Below are 25,441 nucleotides of genomic sequence, written 5' to 3' on the forward strand. Positions count from 1 at the left end.
CTAAAAAAATAAAAATAAAAATCACACAAAAAAATAGAGAGTAGAGTGGTTGTCACCAGAGCCTGGATCCTTGGTTAGTTGGAAGAGGGGTAGGGAGATATTGGTCAAAGGATGCATAATTACATTTAGATAGAAAGAATAAATTTAAGAGATCTACTATATAGCAAGATGACTAGAGTTAATTATTCATTGATATTTGTTCTATATGACCTTCTTCTTTTTGATAGCTACATAGTTCATTGTACCAATGTACCAATATTTGTCTAAAATGTCCCTTTAAGCATCATCGCTATTGATAGATTTTGCTACTATAAACAATGTTTCAGAGAATATACTTTTAGAAACATCTTTGCCTTCTTATAGCACGCTAGCTGTAGAATTAATATCTGTGTCTGGAAGTAGAAATGTTGACAGCATGTTCTACTAGGAATATAATCACATCTCATTGTTGTTTTAATTTGAAATTCCCTGGTGATATATACAACATTGAGCATCTTTCCATATGCTTATTTGCCATCTGTATATATTCTTTGGTAAGATGTCTGTTCAAATCTTTGCCTATTGTTTAATTGGGTTTGGTAGTTTCTTATGAAATTAAACATATCTTGCCATTCAAAAAAAAAAAAGAAATGTTGACAGCATGTTAATATCCATCAAAATTTTAGATACACGTAGCCAAATTGGCCTTCAAAAAAGGCTGCACTATGTTATACATCCACTAACACTGTATAAAAGCTCTTGCTTCCCCATACCCTTGCCAAAACAAGATATTAACCATCTTTAATATTGCCAATCTTATGGATAAACAATAGTATCACGTTGTTGTTTTGATATGCGTTTATCTAATTAAATTGAGCACAATGGAGCCAATTGAGCAATTTTTTCTATTTTCACTAATTGTTTGGATGTGTATTTCTGAAAATGGGGAATTATAAAGATATTATTCTTGTTCTTAGTTCATCCTATGTTGTGTCTCCAATTTGGTAGCATATATTAATGAATTTCTCAAAGGTTGACATACTTACTACAAATGGCATTTGAAACATATTTAGGTAGTACATGGAATATTTTTATTTTATAGCCATTATTAATATTTATGTGGACTTGGAAAAAAGTCACTTTTCCATTTGTAATATAATTTAAAGATTCAATTTAAAAAACATTTCAGTTTGAAACTAATTTGGCTTTAAAATACATTAAATAAAATAAGTAGAAATGCTTTTCCATTTGTATGTGAGTATCTGAATTTCGGTACATACTGGGTTAATCAATGTATTATTCTCACCATTAAAAATACTCTAAGCAGGAGGAAAGATAGTTTATTAAGTTTCATTGCTTATGCAAAGCATAGGCATAATAGTATCAGAGTTAGCAAGTATAAATAGTATAGTATCAGAGTTAGCAAGTATATGTTTACATTCAATGTATAGGCTTTATCCACAACCAAAAAATAAGGAAGTAAAAATATTTGTTTATTTAAAACATCTTAGAAGTCATATAATTCCACTCATAAGAACTTCATTATAGTTATATAATAAAGACTTTATCAACATAGCCACAATACAGTATCACATTCAACAAGATTAACAATTAACAATTTCTTAATATGAATTTTCTCAATGTTTATTTTGTTGCAGTAGTCTGTAAGATCTCCATTTCAATTGGATCGAAAATTCAACAATGAAAATGGTTCACACTTCGGGGTTGATGTCATGCCTAAGTACTGTAATTTTAATTTCTGTAGCTTTTATTTGCATCAGGGCTTGGGAGATTTTTGAAATATGTGAAATACTATAAGATTTCTTTTGCAGAAATTAGACTGCCTTCACAAAACCAGCAGGTTAAATATTTGTTGACGATAATTGGGGGAAAAAAACAAAATTGGAGTTGAAAAGAAAAATAGAAGCAAAAATCAAGTAAAGGGGATGCTTTGTAAGGAAGACTTTATATTTAATAAAGTACAGATGAAGTGAGACTAAGCAAAGTAACCTTGATCCCTTTCATTGTCATCCTAAGTCAGCTAGAAAAAATAGATAGAAAATAGTTATTAAAATCATCAAATTTTTCTGCTGTTTTCTAAATTAGGTTATTGTGTGCAAAGTTAAGCCCATGTAACTAAGCGAATTGGGAAAAGGGATTGAGGAATCCTTTAGTTTCAAATGGTAGTTTTCCTTTTTCTAAATTAAAATAAATATTTTACTGTGTGTTTTTTAAAAAGCTATTGAATGGAAAGTATTGATTAGAGGAGGGTGTTAGAGAGGATCTCTGTAGGAGAAGGGGAAATCTTCAAATTCTGTAAATAGGAACCATGTAAGTTAATTTAGTTAATATAGCAGAAACTGAAGCAGTCAATAAACCTTGCTAAAAGGAGAAAAAATAAAGATGGAAGAAATTTTGCGTTATGGGAGATACTTAACATTCCAGCAATGCTTTGCCACTCTTAAGAGATTGGCATTACATCTCTTACTTCAACTGTCTTCACATAGCATTAATGTAGTTTTTGACCATGTCACAGGTGGCAAAGCACTCCACAGAATATTAGATAAGCATGCAATTGTCCACTGATTGTTTCTAATAAATATCTAGGCTTTTTAAAAATTATTTTGCACCTTTCAAAACAAGATAATAGCTCTAGTCCTTCTAAATGTAGAAGAAAATTAGTAGTACCCAAGACTCTTCTAACATTATAAGTTTACCTGGATTTAGGTATATAAAAGAGAGAATAATCTAAGTTGATATGACTTCATTTTGTATGGCCAGTTTTCCTACCTTATGGACAAAAGTTGGCTTTTTTTTAAATATAAAGAGAGACATTATTACATTAATTATTAGAAAAAGTGAACTCATATTACTTTTTCTCATTATGTCCCAAAACAGATTTTCCAAAAAGGAAACCCTCCCAAACAAACATAATAGTAACATTAAGCAACCTGCATTTATCAACAGTGTCAGTAATTCTGAGCAATGCCATTTTTATCTTAATAATATAAAAATCTAGCATTTTGATTGATACAGATTATTTTTTCATGAGTTAGATCGCAAGCATAAATTGGCATAATTTCAGAGAATAAATAACTATTTTCCAAATGCACAAATACAAATTTCATTTTGTTTATTATTAACCTATTCCATTCTGTAAAGCAGGCATTACTTTTATTTCATTTTCAGAGAACTATAGCTAGTTCTGTGAAAAACAAAAATGGTACTTTTTATCATATCTAATATTAAACATTCAAAAATGCCTGCATAGGATTATTTTGTACAAAATCACAAAGCAAAATGAATTTGAAAGTAAAAGATTCCCTTGGAATGTATAGTCAATTTCTTTTCTTCTTCTTTTTTTTTTAGATCACTCTCAACAGAATGGTTTTATAGCCAACACATTTTCATTATTTCATTTTCTCTTACACAATTTTGAAGAATTTCACATTTTGCCTTAAATATAATATTCTGGGAGAGTTTCATTTTATTGTCCACATGAATGCTATTTTAACTCTATCCCAGCTCTATTTCATTTTTGTGAAAGATATTGAATTTTAAAGTTGTCTCTTATAAAGTTGTGGTGCTAATGTAAATGAAACAAATTTGGAACTACAAAACTGAAAATTAAAAAGGAACTTGCAGTCAGGTAAAAATGATATAGGTTAGATCTATAAGGCCAGTGTTGTAGATATTGCGTACCACGTGGGCATTATATGCACAAATTAGCCTACCTTTGTAGACACCTCAAACTCATAGGCCTCATCCTCAGAAAGATGGTTTCTATTTCACATTTTCTACATTCTGATGCCAGGCATCTCACCTGATGCTCAGCTTTCTTGTGAAAGAAACTAGATACCTTTTTGCAAATGTGAACCTCATTATTATTTCATTCTGCTAGGGTCTGTCAAAAATTTGATATCAGTAGTAACTCAGCTTCATAGTTTCTTCTAGCCATTAAATCCAATCTAGCTAATGGGCTGGAATCATAGATTGGCTTTCATGCCCTCTGGTGGATGCTCAAAGAAATTGCTACAATCATTAGTAAAAAGGAAAAAAAAACAACCCTCATTTTAAAAAACAAACATTCTTGGCCTGGCGCTGTGGCTCTGCCTGTAATACCAGGGAGGCCGATGTGGGCAGATGACCTGAGGTCAGGAGTTCGAGACCAGCCTGGCCAACATGGCGAAACCCCACCTCTACTAAAAATACAAAAAAAAAAAAGTTAGCCAGACGTTGTGGCGGGTGCGGAGTCTGAGGGAGGCGAATTGCTTCAACCTACCTGGAAGGTGGAGGTTGCAGTGCATTGCAGCCTGGGCGACGGAGTGAGACTCTGTCTCCGAAAATAAATAAATAAATAACATTCTTTAACAGGGGAAGAAAAAAAAAATCAAGTCTCCGAAAATAAATAAATAAATAACGTTCTTTAACATGGGAAGAAAAAAAATTCAATCTATTTATTACAAACACAGAAATAAACCAATCAACCAACCAACACCAAACAGGTGCTTTTGTTTGAAGTGTACTGACTCATAAACGCAATTAACTTTAAAATAAATTCCAGTTACTTCAACTCCGACTTTCACTACTGTCTTAAGCAAATTAGCTGCTAAATCATTAGCTCTGTTTCTAGATGTGCTTACGCTTTTCTAAGGGTTAATTATAACCACTGCCTGCTCTGTAAATCGAATGGGGTGTAACATACGTAGCTCATAGGATACAAACAAAAACTTTTTCTTAGAGTCACTCATTTGAGATCAATGTAGTTATATTGATCATTCTCTGATGTTTACTTATTATAGTCACTTTTAAAGTTAGAAGATCATAGTGGAAAAATGCCTGAAATAGGAACTGAAAGATGTCAATACCTAGTCTCTAGTTTTGTTTCTTACACTAATTAGCTATACAACTTGGGCAAGTCAAATCGTCTTCCAGGGTCCACACTTTCTCATATATTAAATGAAAGCAGACACACATGCATAGATAGATAGATAGATAGATAGATAGATAGATACCTTTTTGTCTATTTTTTAAAACAGAATTTGTGAGCTTTTCAACTATAAAAGTATATATATATACTTTTGAAGTCTAATTGAACAATTAGAAAATCAAGAAACATAAAAAATAAAATCACCTGTAGCCCCATTACGTGAAGATATGTTTTACATTTTTTACTTCTTTAGAGTACAACTTCCTTTGTTGGCTTGGAATTACAAGCTATAACACTGCCAAATCATGTACTTGTTTAATTTTATATTTCTTTCTATTTAAGTAATAAATGAACTTAATTTTAAAAGTGAAGTAGTACTATAGAATCGAAATAGAAATCAGTACTTTTCTGCCATACCTAAGCCACACATTATCCCCGAGTCCAATTTCTTGAGACAACAATTTTCAACTCTTTAAGTATTTTGTTACAAATATTTATTATCTAATTCTAAAATGATGTGTTTTGGCACCACTTGGTTTTAATTTATTAATACTTAATTTAATAAATTAATAAATAATAAATTATTAATAAATAATAATAATTTAATTAATTAAATTTTCACAAGCTCAGATTAGCATTTAGGTTTCTTACTGTATCCTGCCACCTTCCTTCACAAACCTTTTCCCTTTGCCTATCTTGTTAATATAAATAATACATATTTAAAATATTAATTTAAACATTTTAATCAATTTAAGTATTAATTATTTACATTATCCATAGCTTAACCATTTATAACAGTACTAATTATTTGTAATTTTCATAGCTTAACCTTTTTATAGTTAATCCAATTTTTGTTTTTCATGGATTTAATAAATGCCTTGTTCTTTTCACTTCCTCTGTTTTCCACTTACTACTAATTTAACATTAAAGCTACATATATATTTTTCTTTAATCATGCCTCTTATTTCCTGTAGCTCACTGCTGTTATGTTCCAATTGGAACTGGCTCTTCTTCGGGCTGCTGCAATGCTGTCTTCCTATAGATTAGCTTCATCATCATTTTCAGAATTCTCTTCACTTCTTTTGCCTCTAATTCTTGGACATTTCTGGATTGCCATAGCAAATATTAGCTTAATCATTCTATTTCTTCCCTGACACTTAGCAAAGCAGAGAAACTCAAAATCTCAGTGAATCATGACAACCATCTGTGTCCATCTCATTCATCTTTCCAAGTACTAAAATCTTCTGATTAACTTTCTTCTTACTGTCATCTTCTTACCTCTGTCTCTGTGAATTAAAAACAGTTTAATTTCTTTCCTATAATCTTAGTAGGTTTCCGAAGAGAGTAGATGTCTTCATTCTACCATGTTCAACTTGAAGTTAGGAATAGCCAGTTCACAAAATTGTCATTAGAATAAAATCTGATAGCGTATATGAAAGCAGTTTGTTCACTATAAAGCCCTACACACACACCAGGGATTATTGCAGTACATAAACACATGCTTCTTCAGATCTTTTTCATCAGCGGATACAAGTGAGATTATGTTAACAGCACTAAGTCAGCTGTCTCTGGCTTTTACTCACCCTCGCTTTCGTAAGGTCTTATCCCCATTAAACCCTCATCCAGTTTTTTGGGAATTTCCAGAACTAGGAAACATTACTTTATAACTTAGTTTTAGTATCAGGCAATGATTTCCTTCACTTGTGGATTTACATTCTAGTCCTGGAAGAAACATACCAGACTACCAGTAGAATTCAGCTGTATAGCATAGTAGAAGATGATAAGTGCTACGGAAAAGTGAAAAGTGTTTCTAGTATAAGGAGGTTGAGAGTGTCAGGGTTGGGAGAGGCTGCGATTTAAAGTAGAATAGAAAGGTTGGGCCTAATTGAGAAGGTGACTTTCCAACAAAGAATTCAAGTAGGTGAGTTGGTGAAGCAATGTTGATATCTGGGGGAAGAATGTTGTGGACAAAAATAACTGCAAAATGGGTGTAGGCTAGTACCTGACAGGTTTGAGGACAATGTTTCTGGAACAAATGAATAACAGGGAAAGTCACAAGAATGGAGATGGGGAAGGAGTACAGATCATATAGAGCCATGTGTCAAGGAATTTGACATTTTCCTTTACTCAGGTGGAGTGCCTCAGTTAGAGTTTAAAGTAAATGATGCTTCTTACATTGTAAAAAGATTACTCCACATATCAAAAGTTTCTTTACATCATATGTCATTAGGGAATTGCAAATTAAAACAACAATGGAATACCACAGCACACTTATTAGAATGGCCAAAATTCAGAATACTGACAACACCAAATGCTGGTGAGGATGTGGAGCAATGGGAACTCTCGTTCATTGCTGCTAGAACTCCAAAATGGTACAGACACTTTGAAAGATAGGTTAGTGGTTTTGTTGCAAAACTAAACATACAACCCAACAAACATAAGTTACAAACTTATGTCTCCACAAAATCTTGCATATGGATATTGACAGTAGCTTTATGCATAATTGCCAAAACTTGGAAGCAACCAAGATATCCTTCAGCAGGTGAAGGCATACATAAACTTTGGTAAACCAGACAATGGATTTTATTTAGCCCTGAAAAGAAATGAACTATCAAGCCATGAAAAGACATAGAGGAAACTTACGTGCTAATCTGAAAAGGCTACATACTGTATGATTCCAACTATAGGGCATTCTAAAAATGCAAAGCTGTGGAGAAAATAAAAAGATCAATGGTTGTTTGGATTTAGAAGGGAGGGAAGAATGGATAGATAGGCAGAGCACAGAGGACTTTCAGAGGCGTTGAAATTACTTTGTGTGACACTATAATGGTAGGTACATGTCATTCTAAATTTGTCAGACCTACAGAATGTACAACACCAAGAGTAAATCATAATATAAACTATGGACTTTGGATGATCATGATGTCAGTATAGGCACATCAATTGTAAGAAGTGTATCACTCTGGTGAGAAATGTTGGTAATGGGGGAGGTTATGTAAGTGTCAAAGCAGGGTGTATACAATAAATCTCTCTACCTTCTGCTCAATATTCCTGCGGACCTAAAACTGCTCTAAAACTAGTTTATTAAAAAGGATTACCCTAGCTTCTATGGCTCCAAGTATTTTTTGGCCTGAGCAACAGTTGCAGTTAACTGAGATGGGGAAGGTTTGGATAAAACAGATTTGGAAAAAGAAGATTAGGAAATACGTTTGGTCAAGCTAAATTTTAGATATCTATTGATGTTTATTGTTTTGTTCAACAAATTTGTCAGCTGAAGATCATATGTCATCTGTGATGGATGTTTTTTTCTGTCCCCCTGCTGATGGCCACTGCCAAAATGCCACTTGAAGATGTCTCATTGCTACTTCTGCAGTCCTCATGAGAACAGATACCTATGCCGAAGGTTCTTAGCATGATGCTGCAATAAATGCAAAGCCCTGAGGCTCCAGAGAAACACTATGGACTATGGAGGCCACATTCATTCCTGTAAAAGGGGAACTTTTCTTTTCTCCCCCTGTTGGCATTATATGTGCTCCATATCTTCAGCAATCTCCTACACCTTCTATCTACAATTTCTTCCTCTTTAGGTTGGGGCATAAAACCTCTTGGACTGAGACTTGTAATCTTTTCCTTTTCCTCTTCATTTATCCCTTACCCTTCAACTCCAAACTTTTCTTTTTCCTACTCTCTCCCCTCACCTTCATTCAAATACTATCTTCTGGTTCTGGTTCTGGACATGTTGGATTCTCGGCTTGGGCTGTTGTTAAATTATAATAATTTATATGGACCCCATGCTAGGAAAGAGTTTAAAGCAGAAAATGGTGTGCTGTATACTGCAGTGGAGTCCTAAATGTGATGGAAACTACTTCCAGCACCTAATTGTTGCCTGTTTGGGTACTAGTGGAGAAGCATTAATTTGGTTGTGTAGCATAAAAGTATGATACAGCAGTTACACATCAAAAGCCTGCTACTTTACTATTTAAACATCTCCATGACCAAAATTTTTTCCAACATCCATTCTTTTGTCGAATTGTCCTTCCTCAGACTATATAAATAGATCTCTGGACATTTCCAACAACTGAAATAACTATTCCTAAATTTGATGTTTTGGAATTACAGATGTCGTTAATACTTTAAATTGATAATCCACACCTAAAATCAGGTTGTTTTTAGAATTTCTTCATATGGAGGTGGGGAGCCTAAAGGGCCAAAACAAGGAGCAGGAACAGGATATAGGTCAGGAGTTTGAGTTTGAAGGTGAATTCCAACAGTTGGACTCACAGCTGCTTCTGTCCCTGGAAAGAGAAAGATGAAGACTTGTAATCTTTCTAGTGAGCATAAAACATAAGTACATGAACTGCCCGATAAAATCTGGCATTGCTTGGATCACTGAAGCAACAGAAAATTATTTGTGTCTATGAGAAAAAAATTACAACTATCTTGCTCTTTGCAGTGAAGGTTTAGTCACCACAGGGAAGAAAAAATTGCTTGCCTGAACTGATGAAATCATCATTGTCTAACCCATCAAGAAGCATTTACAATTTAGCAGCTGAAACTAGAAGGAATATCCTCTTTTGTAGATCACAGAACAGGATTCCTCAACACTAATGGCATTTCAGCTAATGCTGCCAACATGGGAAATGTAAATTGCATTAGAAAAATTAAAATATCACTTTCTAAATTGTATTATTTTACATGTATGGTTGCAAACTTCAACTAATATAAATAATTATTTCTCTTTAGTAAACAGTAAAAATGTTAAGCTCAGTGATGAAAGCATGCATTTAAAGTATACACACACAATAAAGAGAATATATTCTAAAATTAAAAAAAAACTTGGAAATCAAAGTTCTTGACTTCTAGATTAGGCATAATATAGGCCATTAACTATTACGAACTGGCCTTTTCTTCCACTAACTGGTAACCTTGAAAGACTATGCACTTACTCTAATGGCTCTTTTGGAAATTGTCTGTTAGTATTTCCTTGAAAGACTGTGTTTGGGTAACACAAAAAAAAATAGTGCTATTTTATAACCATCTTTATATTAATATATGACTATATATATAAAGATGGTTATATATATATGTATAAATGCTTATATATAACGAATATGTATTCACCTGGATCTTTACCTACCTTTGAATGATTTTGATTGCTTTCTGCCAAAACAATAGCAACCATCAAAAATTCATCTTTAAAAAGAAACTAGTCCTGTGAACTAAATCGGGCCTCTGTTTTTGTGTATTGAATTTATGAAACACAATCTTATTTATACATTTACATATTGTCTATGGCTGCTGTTGCACTACCATGGCAGAGGTGAGTAGTCCCCACCTAGACCATATATTTTGCAAAGCCAAAAATATTTTATATCTGCCTTTAATGGAAAAAGTTTGCTGACCTTCCTTAAAGGAGTAAGATTTGACGCCATTAGGAATATTCCAAAGAATATGCCACAATGATCAAAAGAATTCAAAGACTAGTTGCATATTAGGCATTAGTTGCTTCACTAGGATCCATACGGAGATTACTCAAAATGATTACTTTGAAGCAGATAATGTTAATTTAGAATAATGGATTTTCATACAGTTGTGTTTGTCTTATTTCTTATCTCACTGGTACCAGAGCAAAGACTAATAAGTCAAGTATGTAAAGGGTGGAGCTGTGTTTAGTATATATGTCTCACCTGCTGGTTTAGCACTTTTCTTAGAGTTATCTATTTAATTAAATAGTCTACTTTTGGGCTATTACATAATATTTATTTGCCTCAGTTTTCTCTTAGGCAATAAGGGTATAATACTCGTGTCTACCTCTATAAAAGCAAGGCTAAATGAGCATAAAGTACTTAAAACAAAGCCTGGCACAGGAATTATGCATCAAGGTTTACTATTATTATTACAATATGTCAAGAACTGTACTAATGATAGGAACATGCATGCATCTTCTTTTATTTACAATATTATTTTTCAATCCATCCTCTTTTCATAGTTAAATAATGATTTAAACATTATTATTATTAATTATAATATAGAAGTTATTAAATGAAAAGTATCATGGAGTTAGAGCCCTTTGCAGTTTATAAGTTTGGGTTGATGTCAGATAAGTCTGTGGGACTTGATCAATCAGAGTTAACATTGGTAAAATACAGTTACCCTAGGAATTTCCTCCATTGTGAATACTTGTAATGAATGATGGCTATTTTCTTGGTGAACTGCGCCTAGTGTATTCAGTACAAAGTCAAAGGTAACTATCTTTCTGCCTAGAAATGGTCAACCAAACTGACTTGACACATCTATTATTTGTACTAGCTCCAATTTATTTGTACGATTGCCACTGTCTATATTGTGCTCCCAGTAATAGAGTCTTCACAGTTGCTTTCGTAGAAAACTCATTATCTTCTTCCTACAAATTTTGCTGTTGATCTTAAACTTGTTATTAAAACCACAAGGCATTTGGTAAACATAATTAAGCCAATGTGTTCAGGAAGTTTTGAAAACCAAATATGTGTTATATCAGTTTTCAATTTTTTTCAAAGCATGTTTACATATAATATCAAGTGATTGGATGCTGGGGAGGACAGGCATTTTTATCTTTTGACAAATTAAGAAGCTGAGAGAACTGAATTTAAAATGCCAGCAAAAATCCTATAGTTTTTACAGAACTGCTCTCTAAGATATCAGAGTTTACTGTTTAATTTTGTAAAACCAATACACTTACTGCTTAGTTTTTATAGCCAGAGTTGAGATTTCCTATGTTTTTCAGAATCACTCAAATAGACTTCACCTCTTTCTACATGTTGTTTCTACCTGTTTCTTCTCTTTCCTTTACCTCATTCCTTTCTCTTCTATGGGAGTGGCCAGAAGGACTGAATTTGAGTCACAGTTCTGCCATCTACTTACTATGTTGCTTAATCTCTAAGTGCCTTTGTTCCCTCATTTGTAGAGTGGTCAGAATGATAGTGAACCTTCATAGAGTGGTAAGGAAGAATAAATGAGATTAAGGATGTCAAGTGTTAGCACAGAGCATGGCTCCTGGGAAATGCTCAATGAATGAGTCATTACTGTTATCATGTCTTTCCATGAAAATCTGTGAATGAAATACTTCCTTTTTTATTACTGAAAATAAGTCACAGAATATTCACACTTAGAACATGAAACATAGGGAAATGGCATTTCTGAAAAATCATAAAATAAAAGAATCCTGGGAGACTGGAGGGAGAAGAGAGCAGAGCCCGTAAGACCCTGCTTCTTGTTCACCTCTCTGCAGCCCTCCTATTTCTCCCCAGCTCAGAGCACTCATATATAATCACTGCTGGAATGCCAGTATTTCTATTTTCCCAGAAATAAGAAAGAGGGAAGATTATCCCTGAAACTGCAGAAGAAATGGGATCAGAGAGATTGTATAGTTGAAGGGCAGCATTATCAAGCGATCAGCCCCAGGGAGAAGCTAAGCCAAGATGAGTGTCCCTAGGAGGGGTGTCACCTCGGGCTTCATCTTGCGATCAGCTCAGGAAAGGCAGGGAACCTCATTAGGAAGCCTTGTCAAGCCTGAGGGAACCCAGCTCCAATCCACACACTTCATGGCATAAAGGCAAAGGGACCCTTATTTAAATGTTATGTAATTGATTATGTTTTATTAAAAACATGAACAAACAATTGTGGGGGTCCCTCTCCTATGATCTCAAGTTCTCTCTTTTCTAATGCCTAGTCAATTGTTTTTCTGCCTCAAGCTCTATTTGTCCTTTTCTCACCTCCAAAACTCCATTTTCCATTAATTATCTTTAAATATCTTGCTTCCTCATTAAGATGGGCTTTTATTCAGCATCACAACTTTATTTTTAATAAAACCTTATTGTCATCCTTATTTTTAGTAAATTAAAATAAAAACAACCTTTCATTTTTAATAAACTCCAAAATTCCTTTGACATTGCCTACTTTTAATATACAAATTTAAAAAATAAAACAAAACAATTAACCTAATCAACAAAACCAAAATCCTTATCTTTTTTTAAAAAAACTATTTTTAATATTTATTTTACCCTATCATAATTATAGTCCTTGGATTTATGAACTGCTGAGCGATGACCACAAACAATAGAGATTTGGGATACAGATGGTCATGTGAAGATTTTGAGGATTTTTCTCTTCTTTTTTCTCAATCTTTACTAAAAATTTGCATACATTCCTTTGAAAAGATCACTGTCTGTGGCTCAATGCGTGTTTTCACTTCCCATTTCCACATTTGAGAGGGGGGAGAAAACTGGTTTTGCAGATTGATATGATTTGGATCTGTGTCCCCACCCAAAACCAGTGTTGAATTGTAATCCCCAGTGTTGAAGATGGGGCCTGGTGGGAGTTGACTGGATCATGGGAATGGCTTCTTATGAATGACTTAGCACCATACCCTTGGTGCTGTTCTCATGATAGTGAGTTCTCATGAGATCTGATTGTTTAAAAGTGTGTAACACCTCCCGCCTCCCACTCTCTTCCTCCTGGCCCAGCCATGTGAAGTGCTTGCTCCCTCTTTGCCTTCTGCCATGATTTAAGTTCCCTGAGGCCTCCCCAGAAGCCAAGCGGATGTCAGCATCATGCTTCCTGTACAGCCTGCAGAACCATGAGCCAATTTAAACTTTTTTTTCATAAATTACCCAGTCTGGTATTTATTTATAGTAATGTGAGAATGGACTAACACAGGAAGTCTTCTGTGTTTTCAGTTGTATTATCACTTAGGAGATATTCTGATATGATTTGACTGTGTCCCCACCCAAATCTCATCTTGACCTGTACTCCCATAATTCCCATGTGTTGTGGGAGGGATCTGATGGAAGACAATTGAGTGGTGGGTGGTTTCCCCCATATTGTTCTTGTGGTAGTGAATAGGTCTCATAAGATCTAATGGTTTTATCAGGGATTTCCACTTTTGCATCTTCCTTACTCTCTCTTTGCCTGCTGCCATCCATCTAAGATGTGACTTGCTCCTCCTTGCTTTCTACCGTGATAGTGAGGCTTCCCCAGCCACATGGAACTGTAAGTCCAATTAAACCTATTTATTTTGTAAATTGCGCAGTTTCAGTTATGTTTTTATCAGCAGCATGAAAATGGACTAATACACTAAGAAAAGAAAACATCAAAACGAATGAAAAAAAATTACCTCAACACAGATACTGAACAAAACATACCCACATAATACTAGAATTATTCATCTTTGATGATTTAGAGAAGGAACTAAGAAGGTCTCAGAAGCTACGGCATGGATGATGCCATTTGAGAAGACATGAGGTCATTGAGTGGACGCTCTCTGGGTTGTAGCAGAGATGGTGAAGGAGAACCGGATCCAGAAGATGAGTGAAGTTCAGGGGAACATAGTAAAGGGAGAAGAAAGAGGAGGAGATTCTGGAGCTGGGACCAGGAAGAGGAAGTGGGGCTGAAGAAAAAAAGAAGAATTTAGAATCTGTATAAAATAAGTAGGTTTAAATTTTAGTCCTTAAAATATCTCTGATTTTAAAGTGTTTCTTCTCTTCTTCGTCTTGCTCTGCATCTTCTCCTTCTCTGCCTTCTTGACTTTCTTCTGATCTTCTCCTCTTCTTCTTTCTCTGACAGCCCCTCTTCTTCCTCCTCACTCCCCAAGAGAGCAGTTGTATTAGTTTGCTAGGGCTGTCATAACAAAGTACCACAGACTGGATCACTTAAATAACATAAATTTATTTTCTCACGATTGTGGAGTCTAGACATCCACGACCAAGGTTTCGGCAGGGTAGGTTTCTTCTGAGGCCTCTCTCCTTGGATTGCAGATGGCCACCCTTCTCCTTGTGTCTCTACATGGTCTTTACTTTGTGCCTATCTGTCTGTGTGCTAATATCTTCTTATAAGAATGCTGGTCATATTGAATTAAGGTTCATCCCAATTACCTCATTTTAATTTCATTGCCTTTGTCTTTTTAAAGGCCCTATCTTCAAATATAGTCATATTCTGAGGTACTGGGGTTAGAATTTGAACATATGAAATTGGGTGGGACACAGTTCAACCCACAACAGGGGGCATCAGAGGGAATATTTTTCCCTTTCTGAAAGGTAAAGATCTTCCTAACATATTGTGGACATGGAGAGTGATCTTTGAGCGCACAATAAGTGCCAGGGTCTCTTCTACAGAATCCAAAGACTTTCGAGAAGCCCCTCAGTTTAGGATCCACACTTCAGGGGTATAGATCCTATGAAGAGGAAGGAAGACCAGTTATCTAAAGACTGAATCAGCAGAGTACTGTGAAAAGACAGGAACATTAGCCCGCGAAACACTACTGTGGTCTGTGGTGTTTGGGTGAGAACCCACGGACCTCTCCCAGACAGGAAATTCCACCAGACATTGGGATGGGCTGTGCTGGCAACACCCTCCTTACATACTTTTATAAGGATCCAAGCCAAGGGTTTTCTTTTTTCTGTTTAGTATTTCTAATCAGAATAACTGGCAACCTGCACCATGTAATAGTGTCAGTAGTTCTGATGGAAAGAAATTCTCTGTTTTATGTATTTTAACATTAGCACAATTTGTCCACCTCAGTTTCTCAGTCAGAAGTTTCCTCTGAGTTCTGCTCAGCTGAGGGCAGCTTCCGGGAGATCCTGAGAGTCAAACCTTTGCCCTACACGTCAGAAGAGCCGAGCTATTTCAATTAATATATTCAATAAATGGTGATAATTAAGTAGAATAAGTTTTGGTAAAAATTTAAAAAATTAAGTTCTGGGAGGAACCCAAGGTTAATATATCAAATCTAGTCTCTCCATTAAAATGTTTCAAATAAATGACCCATTTCCCACATTCTGTATTCAGTGGGGAACATCCCATCTTCTCCTTTGTGCTCAAGAAATGGCAGGGAGTCCAGAAACCTTATTTTGTATTCTAACATGTCACCAGTGTCATTCCAGAGATTTCTCATTTTTCTCTTTCTCTTCTGAACAGGGACTGTGAGGGAAATTCAGAAGCACAGTCCCATAACCTTGGTGTGGGCGTATGAATCCTGTGGCAGCTGGACTCAGTTCTCCGCTGTGAGCACATACTCTGTGGGAGCTGTGGAGGTAGATGCTGTGGTTTTGACCCTCACCTCCTTCTGTAGCCACAAAAGCAAGTGGTTCTTTAACTTCCCTTTTGGAGAGCAGCTTCTTTTTATAGAAATATTAGGTAGGAAGAATGATTTGTATGGAGAAGTGAAGGTATCATGAAGATCCAGTGAGGAACGTAAATCTAGCATGGGTCCAGGTTTCAAATTGTCTTAAAATATTGACCGCCTGAAATTTGCTTCCAGAAATTACTAGGTAAGAAGTCACTAGAGATGGGAGATCACCACTTCCTAAATTACTCTTTTGTATTTTGTTTTGGAGAAGAGAAACAGAAATGCCAAAAAGCACAGCTCTGGGCATCTTATCCACATCAAAGACTGTATGAATGGCTGTTCCCTGCCTGTCCTGCCATCCTGAGCCTCCCTGGGACAAGATGGAACATGGGCAGTGGGTGGAACAACCTAACAATGAATTCAGCATAGGCACACACACACACAAAAGATAAATAGGACAGAGTAACTAATGGGAATCAATAGTAGAGAGATTTGCAGTGCAACTCAGGATGGAAGAGTTTAAATGTTTCTTCAGCAAAATAAGATCCAGAAGTTAAACCAGTGGAATTGGGGTGAAAGAATAGAGTGAGGATGGGCATGAAGATCCTGGAGCACAAGCCCTGCTACTGAAAAGCTGCTCTATAGAAAAGTCTAGGTGTTCAAATAGTGAGGCTCTACTTAGTGTCCAGGGATGGGCTGGGCTGTGAGTGACCAGCCCATATTTTCACTGGTTCCCTAGCCCCAATTCTGGACAGTTTAAAATTTAAACTCGATTAGTTGACGTGCAGTAAACATCTATGCATGTATGTGTCCCTTTGAGAGTGAGAGAAGTACATAACATCCTCTAAGATAAATAACAGTCACTTTTCCAAGTTGATATTTAGGAATTAGAGATAATATCTGAAAATCCGCAAATTACTGCTTAGCATTTGACAGACGTAAAACAAATTGTGACCATATAAACCACAATAAGATACCATCTCACACCAGTTAGAACGGCGATCATTAAAAAGTCAGGAAACAACAGGTGCTGGAGAGGATGTGGAGAAATAGGAACACTTTTACACTGTAGGTGGGACTGTAAACTAGTTCAACCATTGTGGAAGTCAGTGTGGCGATTCCTCAGGAATCTAGAACTAGAAATACCATTTGACCCAGCCATCCCATTACTGGGTGTATACCCAAAGGACTATAAATCATGCTGCTATAAAGACACATGCACACGTATGTTTATTGCGGCACTATTCACAATAGCAAAGACTTAGAACCAACCCAAATGTCCAATAATGATAGACTGGATTAAGAAAATGTGGCACATATACACCATGGAATACTATGCAGCCATAAAAAATGATGAGTTCATGTCCTTTGTAGGGACATGGATGAAATTGGAAATCATCATTCTCAGTAAACTATCGCAAGGACAAAAACCAAACACCGTGTGTTCTCACTCATAGGTGGGAATTGAACAATGAGAACACATGGACACAGGAAGGGGAATATCACACTCTGGGGACTGTGGTGGGGTGGGGGGAGGGGGGAGGGATAGCATTGGGAGATATACCTAATGCTAGATGACGAGTTAATGGGTGCAGCACACCAGCATGGCACATGTATAGATATGTAACTAACCTGCACATTATGCACATGTACCCTAAAACTTAAAGTATAATAATAATAATAAAGCAATTTATCCCCAAGGGCTTTTTTTTTTTTGCCTGTTCTGAATGATTTCAGAGTAACACAGGGAATGTGAGTCTATTGCCCATCACTCAGTGCTAGCACACCCAGATTGCTAAAGCAGTACATCAGCCTTGACCCTTCCTTCACACTCATGACGTTCAGTCAAGTTCAAGAGCACATATGGAACCTGCCATGCAAGAAATATAAAAACACTAGATAAAGAAGAGTATAACCATGTCACATAAACTGCTTTAAAAATTTTTAGCAGTATAACTGTCTAGCTTAATAATATACTTAAAATTAAAATCAAAATTCTTTTAAGATTCAAGACAGTCGAGGAAAAGGTCTTTCTCGAAGTGAGAGAAGAGCTGAAAATACTAGGCTGCATTTTTCTTTTTAGAAACTTAAGTTCAGATAAAAGAAGCATAATTGCATTTACTTATTAAATACCTCGAGGTAAATAAAGAAAAATAGTCCAATGTTAGCATGTTGACTCCTTTGACTAACATATTTTGTTAAAATATCAATAACCCTGTTTCCCTCTATGCCCTGTGGAAGGTGCTTTTGATTTTAGGAGGAAGAACTATTGTTTTGAAGACTTTAATTATCCTTCCTAAAAGAACCATTTTCCTAACTGATAATGCATTGCCTCTGTTAAGTAATAACCTTTGAAGGAAAAAAAAAAAAAGCTGGAGGTGAATATAATCATTATCTTGGAAAACTAAGTTTGATGTTAACAAATTTTTGTTTATTTTTACCCCACTTTTCATCTTGCTGTTAGTTTTCCCCAGGGCACACCCTGCTCCATCTATTGCAAATTTCACGGTGGCCCAGTTTCTGAAAGACGGCTTTAGCTATTATCTCTGTTAAGCGCTCCCGAGGTAACTGTAGTGTGTAATGCAGTAACTTAGAATAAAGTCTCACAACAGTCCCTGCTTGAGCCAATACTTAAGATGAAGAAATAGCTATCAATTATGCCTTCCCAGAAATCAGTAAGTTGTTTTTTTCTACTCACAGCTAAGGCTGGCAGCTGCAAATAACTCTAAGCCCTGAATTTCCTCTGTTCTTTACTTCCTTATGCAAACTGGAAAATGAAGGGAAGGGCATGGTTTTGGGAGGGGGGGTTGGGAGCTGACAGGATCAGGACGCTGAGATGAAAGGGCATGAAAATTGACATTCCCCTGACTATTCCATGGAATTTCAGATTCTGCATTGACCGCAGACAATCTGGAAAGTGTCATTCAGTGTTACTTCAGATGAGTTCAGTAAAGCATAGAAAGCTCAGTAAATGAAATTATAAATACAAGTTAAGACAGGTTGATAATAAAAGCTCAGAGATGCTTTGCAGTACCCTAAACCCTACCATTCACCTGGACTGCCCAGCCCTGCATACTTCTTCTCTTCTGCTTATTGAACAACAAAATATTTAGTTGCTTTCCTTATACTTAACTGTGGGTCAGTTCCCAAGACACATTTTCTTTCTTCTGGGATTGTCTTTCTTATGAAATTTTCTCCCTTAAACTCTCCTCAATGCAGGCCTTGGTGTCTCCAATAAGCCACATCTTTTTCTAAGTTCCCAGATCTGCTTTTGGGAGAACAGTTTTTCAATTAACCGCAAAACCACAAAGTATCAAAAAAGAGTCCAGAAGCGTGCAGACAACTCACCATAAATAGAGTCCAAGTCTCCAACAGCAAAAACTGCCATGGTGCGCCTGTGAAAATCAATTCGGGGTCTCCTCAGCCAGCACTGGAGGCAGAGGACCACGGCTCCACAGAGAAGAGCTGCCACCAAAACCAGCAGCAGGAGGATCCTGACTCCAAAAGTAACCGAGAAAAGAATGAGGTAGAGTATGCAGGGAAGTTAAGAGCTTCCATCACTACCTAGAAGTGGGGTGAAGACTCAGCTAGACTGGCCGCAAGCAATGTGGGACACTGAATTCCTTACGCAATTTCCTACCACCACCCATACATTTCCACTGAACTGAAAATATTCTTTGGCCTCAGAAAGGGTTGATCTTTCCAGGTGGTAATAATCATTTTCTCCTTAGAAATTGGAGGGTTATTCTAAAAGGCAGAGTCTTAATTCATTCATCCATTCTTCCTTTCAGACATCCATCCATCCATTCATCCATCCATCCATTCAGTTAGTATTTAAGCAACTACACACACTTTAGATATTGGGGATAGGAATTCAAAAGTAGGCAGAGGGGCGGGGCGCGGTGGCTCAAGCCTGTAATCCCAGCACTTTGGGAGGCCTAGGCGGGCGGATCACGAGGTCAGGAGATCGAGAACATCCTGGCTAACACGGTGAAACCCCGTCTCTACTAAAAAATACAAAAAATTAGCCGGGCGTGATGGCGGGCGCCTGTAATCCCAGCTACTCCGGAGGCTGAGGCTGGAGAATGGCGGGAACCTGGGAGGCGGAGCTTGCATTGAGCCAAGATGGCGCCACTGCACTGCAGCCTGGCGACAGAGCAAAACTGTGTCTCAGAGAAAAAAAAAATCTGAAGGATTATCTCATAGAAGAGACAGTGGTCATTTGGAATGCCTTTTAAGGCCAGAACTAATATCAGTGGAGGGTCATTTAGGGAGATTTCAAGACAAATAACAATTATTTTGCTGTTAAAGATTTTCAACTCTAGAATAAGCTTATTTTTTAAAATAGTGAGTCCTTTTGTCACAAGAAGTGTTTAAGTAAACATTGGCCAACGATCTGAAAGTGATGTTTCTATATTCATTTGCATGACGGCTAATCTTTCTTTAAGCTGTATGATTTCATGTACCATCTCAAATTATTTAGGACAAAGAGTGTGTATACCACCAACTGTCATATAAAACAAATGGAAGATATCCTTACCAGATATACCAGCCATCAGGGTGTTGGTCATTATAACTTACACACCTGGTGATAAAGGGAGAGCGTTAGTCCTGGAACTCAGGATAGCCAAAGCCTGTTTCTTTCACCCAATAAAATTGGTACTGATCACACTTGTTTCTCCAGAACAATCACCTACATATTCCCATACCAGCCCATACCGTCCCGCACCCAGCACAATTATGCAAATGTTTATGCCCACTCAATTCAAGGCACTGAGAATACAAGTAAATGTGAAATTATCAGACTGATACATAAACAGATAAATGCATTATAATGGGTTTGATTCTAGAGTTACAAATACTGTTAAGCATTGAGAAGGCAGTGACTAACTCTTCAGGGACAACAAATCGTAGGTGTTTGGTATTAGGTAGATAACCATTATAGCTATATTCTGTTCATCTAGAGACCTACAGTCATGTAAAACTCAAATTCTCCAGGGAAGAATACCTTGGTAGAGAATAGGAGGCATTGGACAACTGTTTGCCCTCTTGTTATACAATTGGTGAGGAAAGAAATTAGGCTAGGAGGAAAATGAATGAACGTGGCCATACCTACCATTTACCAAGGAGTTAGAAGTTGACTCCTTCAGTCAGGAAGTTGACCCTCCTGTGTGTGTCTAGCCACAATTCAATCTTTCTTGAGACAAGTTTTAAAAGATCGCAGACAGACAAAGTTCACAGAGTGATTTTTGGGAGGTATAACTCCGTAGGTGTAGAGTCCCTCACTATGCCTAACATGGCACACTAAATGTATGTGGGCTGATGGACTTTTTTCATACCTCAATATACAAGCTACTTTTAAGGTATTCTGAACTGAGCTTGAACAGTGGAAATCTGTTATTCACAGTCAGATACACTTCTGAGAAGACACTATACTTAATCATATCTTCTTCAGCCATTGTTAAAATAACTCAGTTCATTGCAGTTTGAAGACATTCATAAATGTCAGTTAATTTATTGCGTCTAGCTTCCCTGAAGAGGCAGTGTGTCATCCCATCATCATACCAGTCAGAAATGACTTTTAACATATGTGAAGTGTCAATTTAAAAATTTTATCACAAACATTTAAGACAAAAACCAATCACCCAGCCTACAGATGATTTCATTCCCCTCCACATATAAATCTCTGCGTCTTTTTCTTTTGTCTGTTTTCTGTTTATTTGCTCTTTGTTCTTTTGAGCACCCAGAGTGTTTAGCAAAATTCACAGGTATGGCTGGAAAAAAAAAATGGCAACTGAAGTGTGACTTTGAAAAGCACCCTAAGACAAATGGCCATGAATAAAAGATGTGAAAAATAATTAATGGGACATACTTACAAGGGAATATTATTCAATCATCAAAAATAATGTAAACATGTTTATAAATAAGTCTTGCTACATAAAATAGTATAGAGACTTCAATCTTACTTTGTATATATTATTTTCTACAAGTACAATGATTTCACCAAAATTACTACCAGACATAAATTTACACCAGACTACTGAAGTGCCCACTTCTCTTGAAGATGGCATTATGAAAAACTCTATCCCTTTCATATTGTTTGAATTATTGTAATGTACATGAATCACTTTGTAGTAAAAAGAACTTTAAAATATTATATTAAAAAATTAAAACCTTAAAAATATACATTTTTTAAGAGACAGATGTGGGGAAATTCTCTTGGTGTCCTGACACAATTAAAAAAGCTTTTTTTTGTTTTGTTTTGTTTTTCTTTTTTGAATTGTGACATCTAAGCTCATGGTCAGGAGTATGGATTATTTCATCTCCCTCCTCTTCCTTTACTTTTTTTCTGTTTGAAAATAGCCCCTTTACTTATCGTTAAACTCAATTCTAAATATTAACCACCTCATTGTGTTTCTTAAATCTAATTTTTAAGGCCCTCTATTTTTTTTTCTTCCTGGGCTAACAATTTTCCAAACCAACTTTATTTCACTTTTTTTTCTGAGCTGGTGCACCCTCTGGTGGAGCTTCTGATAAGAAATAACATGGCTAGGAAGCAGTTAGCTGGAGAAGTGCAGTAATCATGTAAGTTCCAAATCGCAGGCATCTTTCAGATCATTTATTGACCTTTAGGATTTTGCACGGTGTACCACTGAGACTTAAGGTGGAGAAAGGAAGAGGGGAATTCACTACGTAGTCAGAGAACTACACTGGAACATGTGTCTTTTGGCTCCATATGCTTCCCTCCTCGAATCATTATTTCCATTTCTCTCTTAAATTCAAGTTTTAAACAGAAACTTTTTGAGTTCCTAAAAAAGTAAGAGTATTCTAATTACTCAAATATTACTTCCAAGATATTCAGTATAGGAAAGGTTATATTTTTGAAAATGAAATTATTCCTCAGGGATTGGTCAAATTGGTACGATTATGCTAAAAAGAAAATTAATCATCGGGGGAAGTGAGAGCTGACTATAATGCGTAAGAAAGACATTTGGAATAAGAATTATCTAGAATTAATTGTTGGAGATAATTTCTGTCCTTATCAGAACGATTTCCTTTTGTTACTTTGATGTCATGGAGATGATTTCTGCGCAATACGAATGGTTAGATGAGTTGATCTTTATTCTTCTTCTCTGTGCTGAGAATCTGTGGACCTTAGATTATACATTTATGAATTTGATAAATTCAGGAAGAAATATGCAGAGTTGCTTCATTGGTTTCTCTGTTACATCACTCAGCATTTTCTAGGGCAGACACTCTTCTAAAACCAGATGCGTAACTTCATGTGAAATAATGGACTCTCAAACTTACGCCACTATACAGTAGGGTCATACTATTATAATTCTCCTTTTACAACTGAGAAAACTCAATCACAGAGCCATTAAGTAACTTGCGCAAGTTAGCATAGCTGGAAGTGGTAGAAGTAGGTTTTCAACCCAAATGCTCTGTCTGCAGAGTCCATGTCTCTTAGCACCATGTCGTGGTGCGACTGGGAACAGTAATAGCCAGCTCTAACCTCATATTACCATGTGGAGTATTGCCTGAATGAATCCAATATCCCGTGTTCCAAATGCTTTAAGGAAATACTGAAAATTAAAAAAAAAAAAATAGAAATGAGAGCCTGGTGAGGATCAGACAGAGAATAGGCCAATAGTGAGATCAGTTTGTAAACCGAATATAGTAAATACCATATATAAAATTTGAATTGAACTGTAGATCTGACTTAAGCTTCCTAGCAGCTAGCATAATGAGAGAGAATATTGGTTATATAGTGTCCTCTAAAATTAACAAAATGAACAGCATTACTCACCAGATGTACAACTATTCCTGGCATCGAAACCAGAGAAAAATTCAAGCTATGAGGCCTCATAAAGAGAACACTGTTAACATAAGAACAATGTTTTCCATAGTATTCTCAGAATAAATTCAGTAACACATTTCATGAATTTTTTTTTATTTTTAAAAAGTCATTCCTCAACATAGGCCAAAGTGCAATTCAGCTACAGTAATTTGAGGGATGGATGAGTCACAAATCATATTACCCAGAAACTGGTAGTAAATTGTATAGTATCTCAAAGAATGAATGGACTATGCATCTCTCAGGTATTTCACCAGATGTATAATAGATTAAATGTTGGATATACAATATAACTTTGTGGTTGAAATTCTGGGCTCAGGAGTCTGTCCCAGGTCCAAGTCCAAGCTCTGCCTTTTAACTTGCTTTCCTACTCTTGAGTAAGCTATTTCACTTTATCAAGCCAAGCAAGATGTGGTATATCATTAGAAAATTTATCAATGCAATTAATTTACAGAATCTTTTATATGTATAGTCATATTTATATTTCATAAATCAATCTATTTTTGTTCATTCATGCACATCAGTGTCCTTGGCTATTTATCAGAAGAGGACTAAGTCAGAAGTATGATAAGAGGGGCTCTGTCATGCTTTATTTCATAAAATAAATTACTTATAGCATTTAAATTTTATACAAAGACAGCACAGCAATGCTTTGTTCATGTTAAAAATACAGTTAGAAAAGTGAAATAATTGGATTGGATCAGAAAAACGTACCCTGGTGTTGAAAACAAATTTAAATAGGGAATAATAAAATAGACCAGTGTTGTTGTTATTTGAGACGGAGTCTTGCTCTGTTACCCAGGCTGGAGTGCAGTGGTGCGATCTCGGCTCACTGCAACCGCCACCTCCCAGGTTCAAGCGATACTCCTGCCTCAGCCTCTTGAGTAGCTGGGATTACAGGTGCGTGCCACCATGCCCGGCTAATTTTTGTATTTTCAGTAGAGATGGGGTTTCACCATGTTGGCCAGGCTGGTCTCGAACTCCCCACCTCAGGTGATCCACCCACTTTGGCATCCCAAAGTGCTAGGATTACAGGGTTAGCCACTGCGCCCGGTCGACCAGTTTTTTTGTTTGTTTGTTTGTTTTAATGGAAAATATATGCAAATTGTTTCGCACAATTCTTGGAACATAGAAGTTGATTAATACATATGTTTTTATTTCTAGCTAATCAGCGCCTCCTCCACCATGGCCTCTACCTAGGCGATCCATGTTTCCTGTTTTTACTTTGATGCTCCCTTGCATTCCAATCCAAGTCTCCCTTTTCTGTGTCCATTTTGCATGCGAACTTTGGACAAGCTACTGTCCTTTTGTGTTTCTCATTTTTTAAAAGACATTTGGAGTAGGCCATCTTTACGGTCCTTTTCACTGTAATCTGCCATGTTTGTGTGTTACTCTCTTATAGCAGTGCTGGTAAATGGATGAATATGGTCTCTTGGCTGGGTAGTGTATTTTAACAGGAGATAATGGCTCAGATCAAAGAAGTGATTTGAAACTGAAATCTCTTGTATAAATATAGTTAGAGAAAGAGGATTTTTGTTGGAGGGGACTTTTTACTCCCTCAGAAAACAGCATG

General features: G+C 36.2%; 1 protein-coding gene across 2 annotated transcripts in view; it reads right to left on the minus strand.

Moving 5' to 3' along the window:
* TMEM207 (transmembrane protein 207) overlaps window positions 1–25,441 on the minus strand; it is a 30,158-nt gene that overhangs the window by 888 nt on the left and 3,829 nt on the right. Inside the window, exons 3-5 of one of the 2 annotated variants that reach the window (XM_003310174.5) lie at window positions 20,551–20,595; window positions 19,359–19,504; window positions 8–9,204 (exon numbers count right to left, since the gene is read on the minus strand). In XM_003310174.5, coding sequence (XP_003310222.2) covers window positions 9,068–9,204; window positions 19,359–19,504; window positions 20,551–20,595 — 328 coding nt within the window. In that variant the 3' untranslated portion in view covers window positions 8–9,067. Of the gene's footprint in view, window positions 1–7; window positions 9,205–19,358; window positions 19,505–20,550; window positions 20,596–25,441 lie in introns of those variants that run through there. The other variant, XM_054681333.2, reaches the window with a different exon arrangement.

This window comes from Pan troglodytes, chromosome 2 (assembly GCF_028858775.2).
Source record: "Pan troglodytes isolate AG18354 chromosome 2, NHGRI_mPanTro3-v2.0_pri, whole genome shotgun sequence".
In the NCBI taxonomy this organism is placed as follows: Eukaryota; Metazoa; Chordata; class Mammalia; order Primates; family Hominidae; genus Pan; species Pan troglodytes.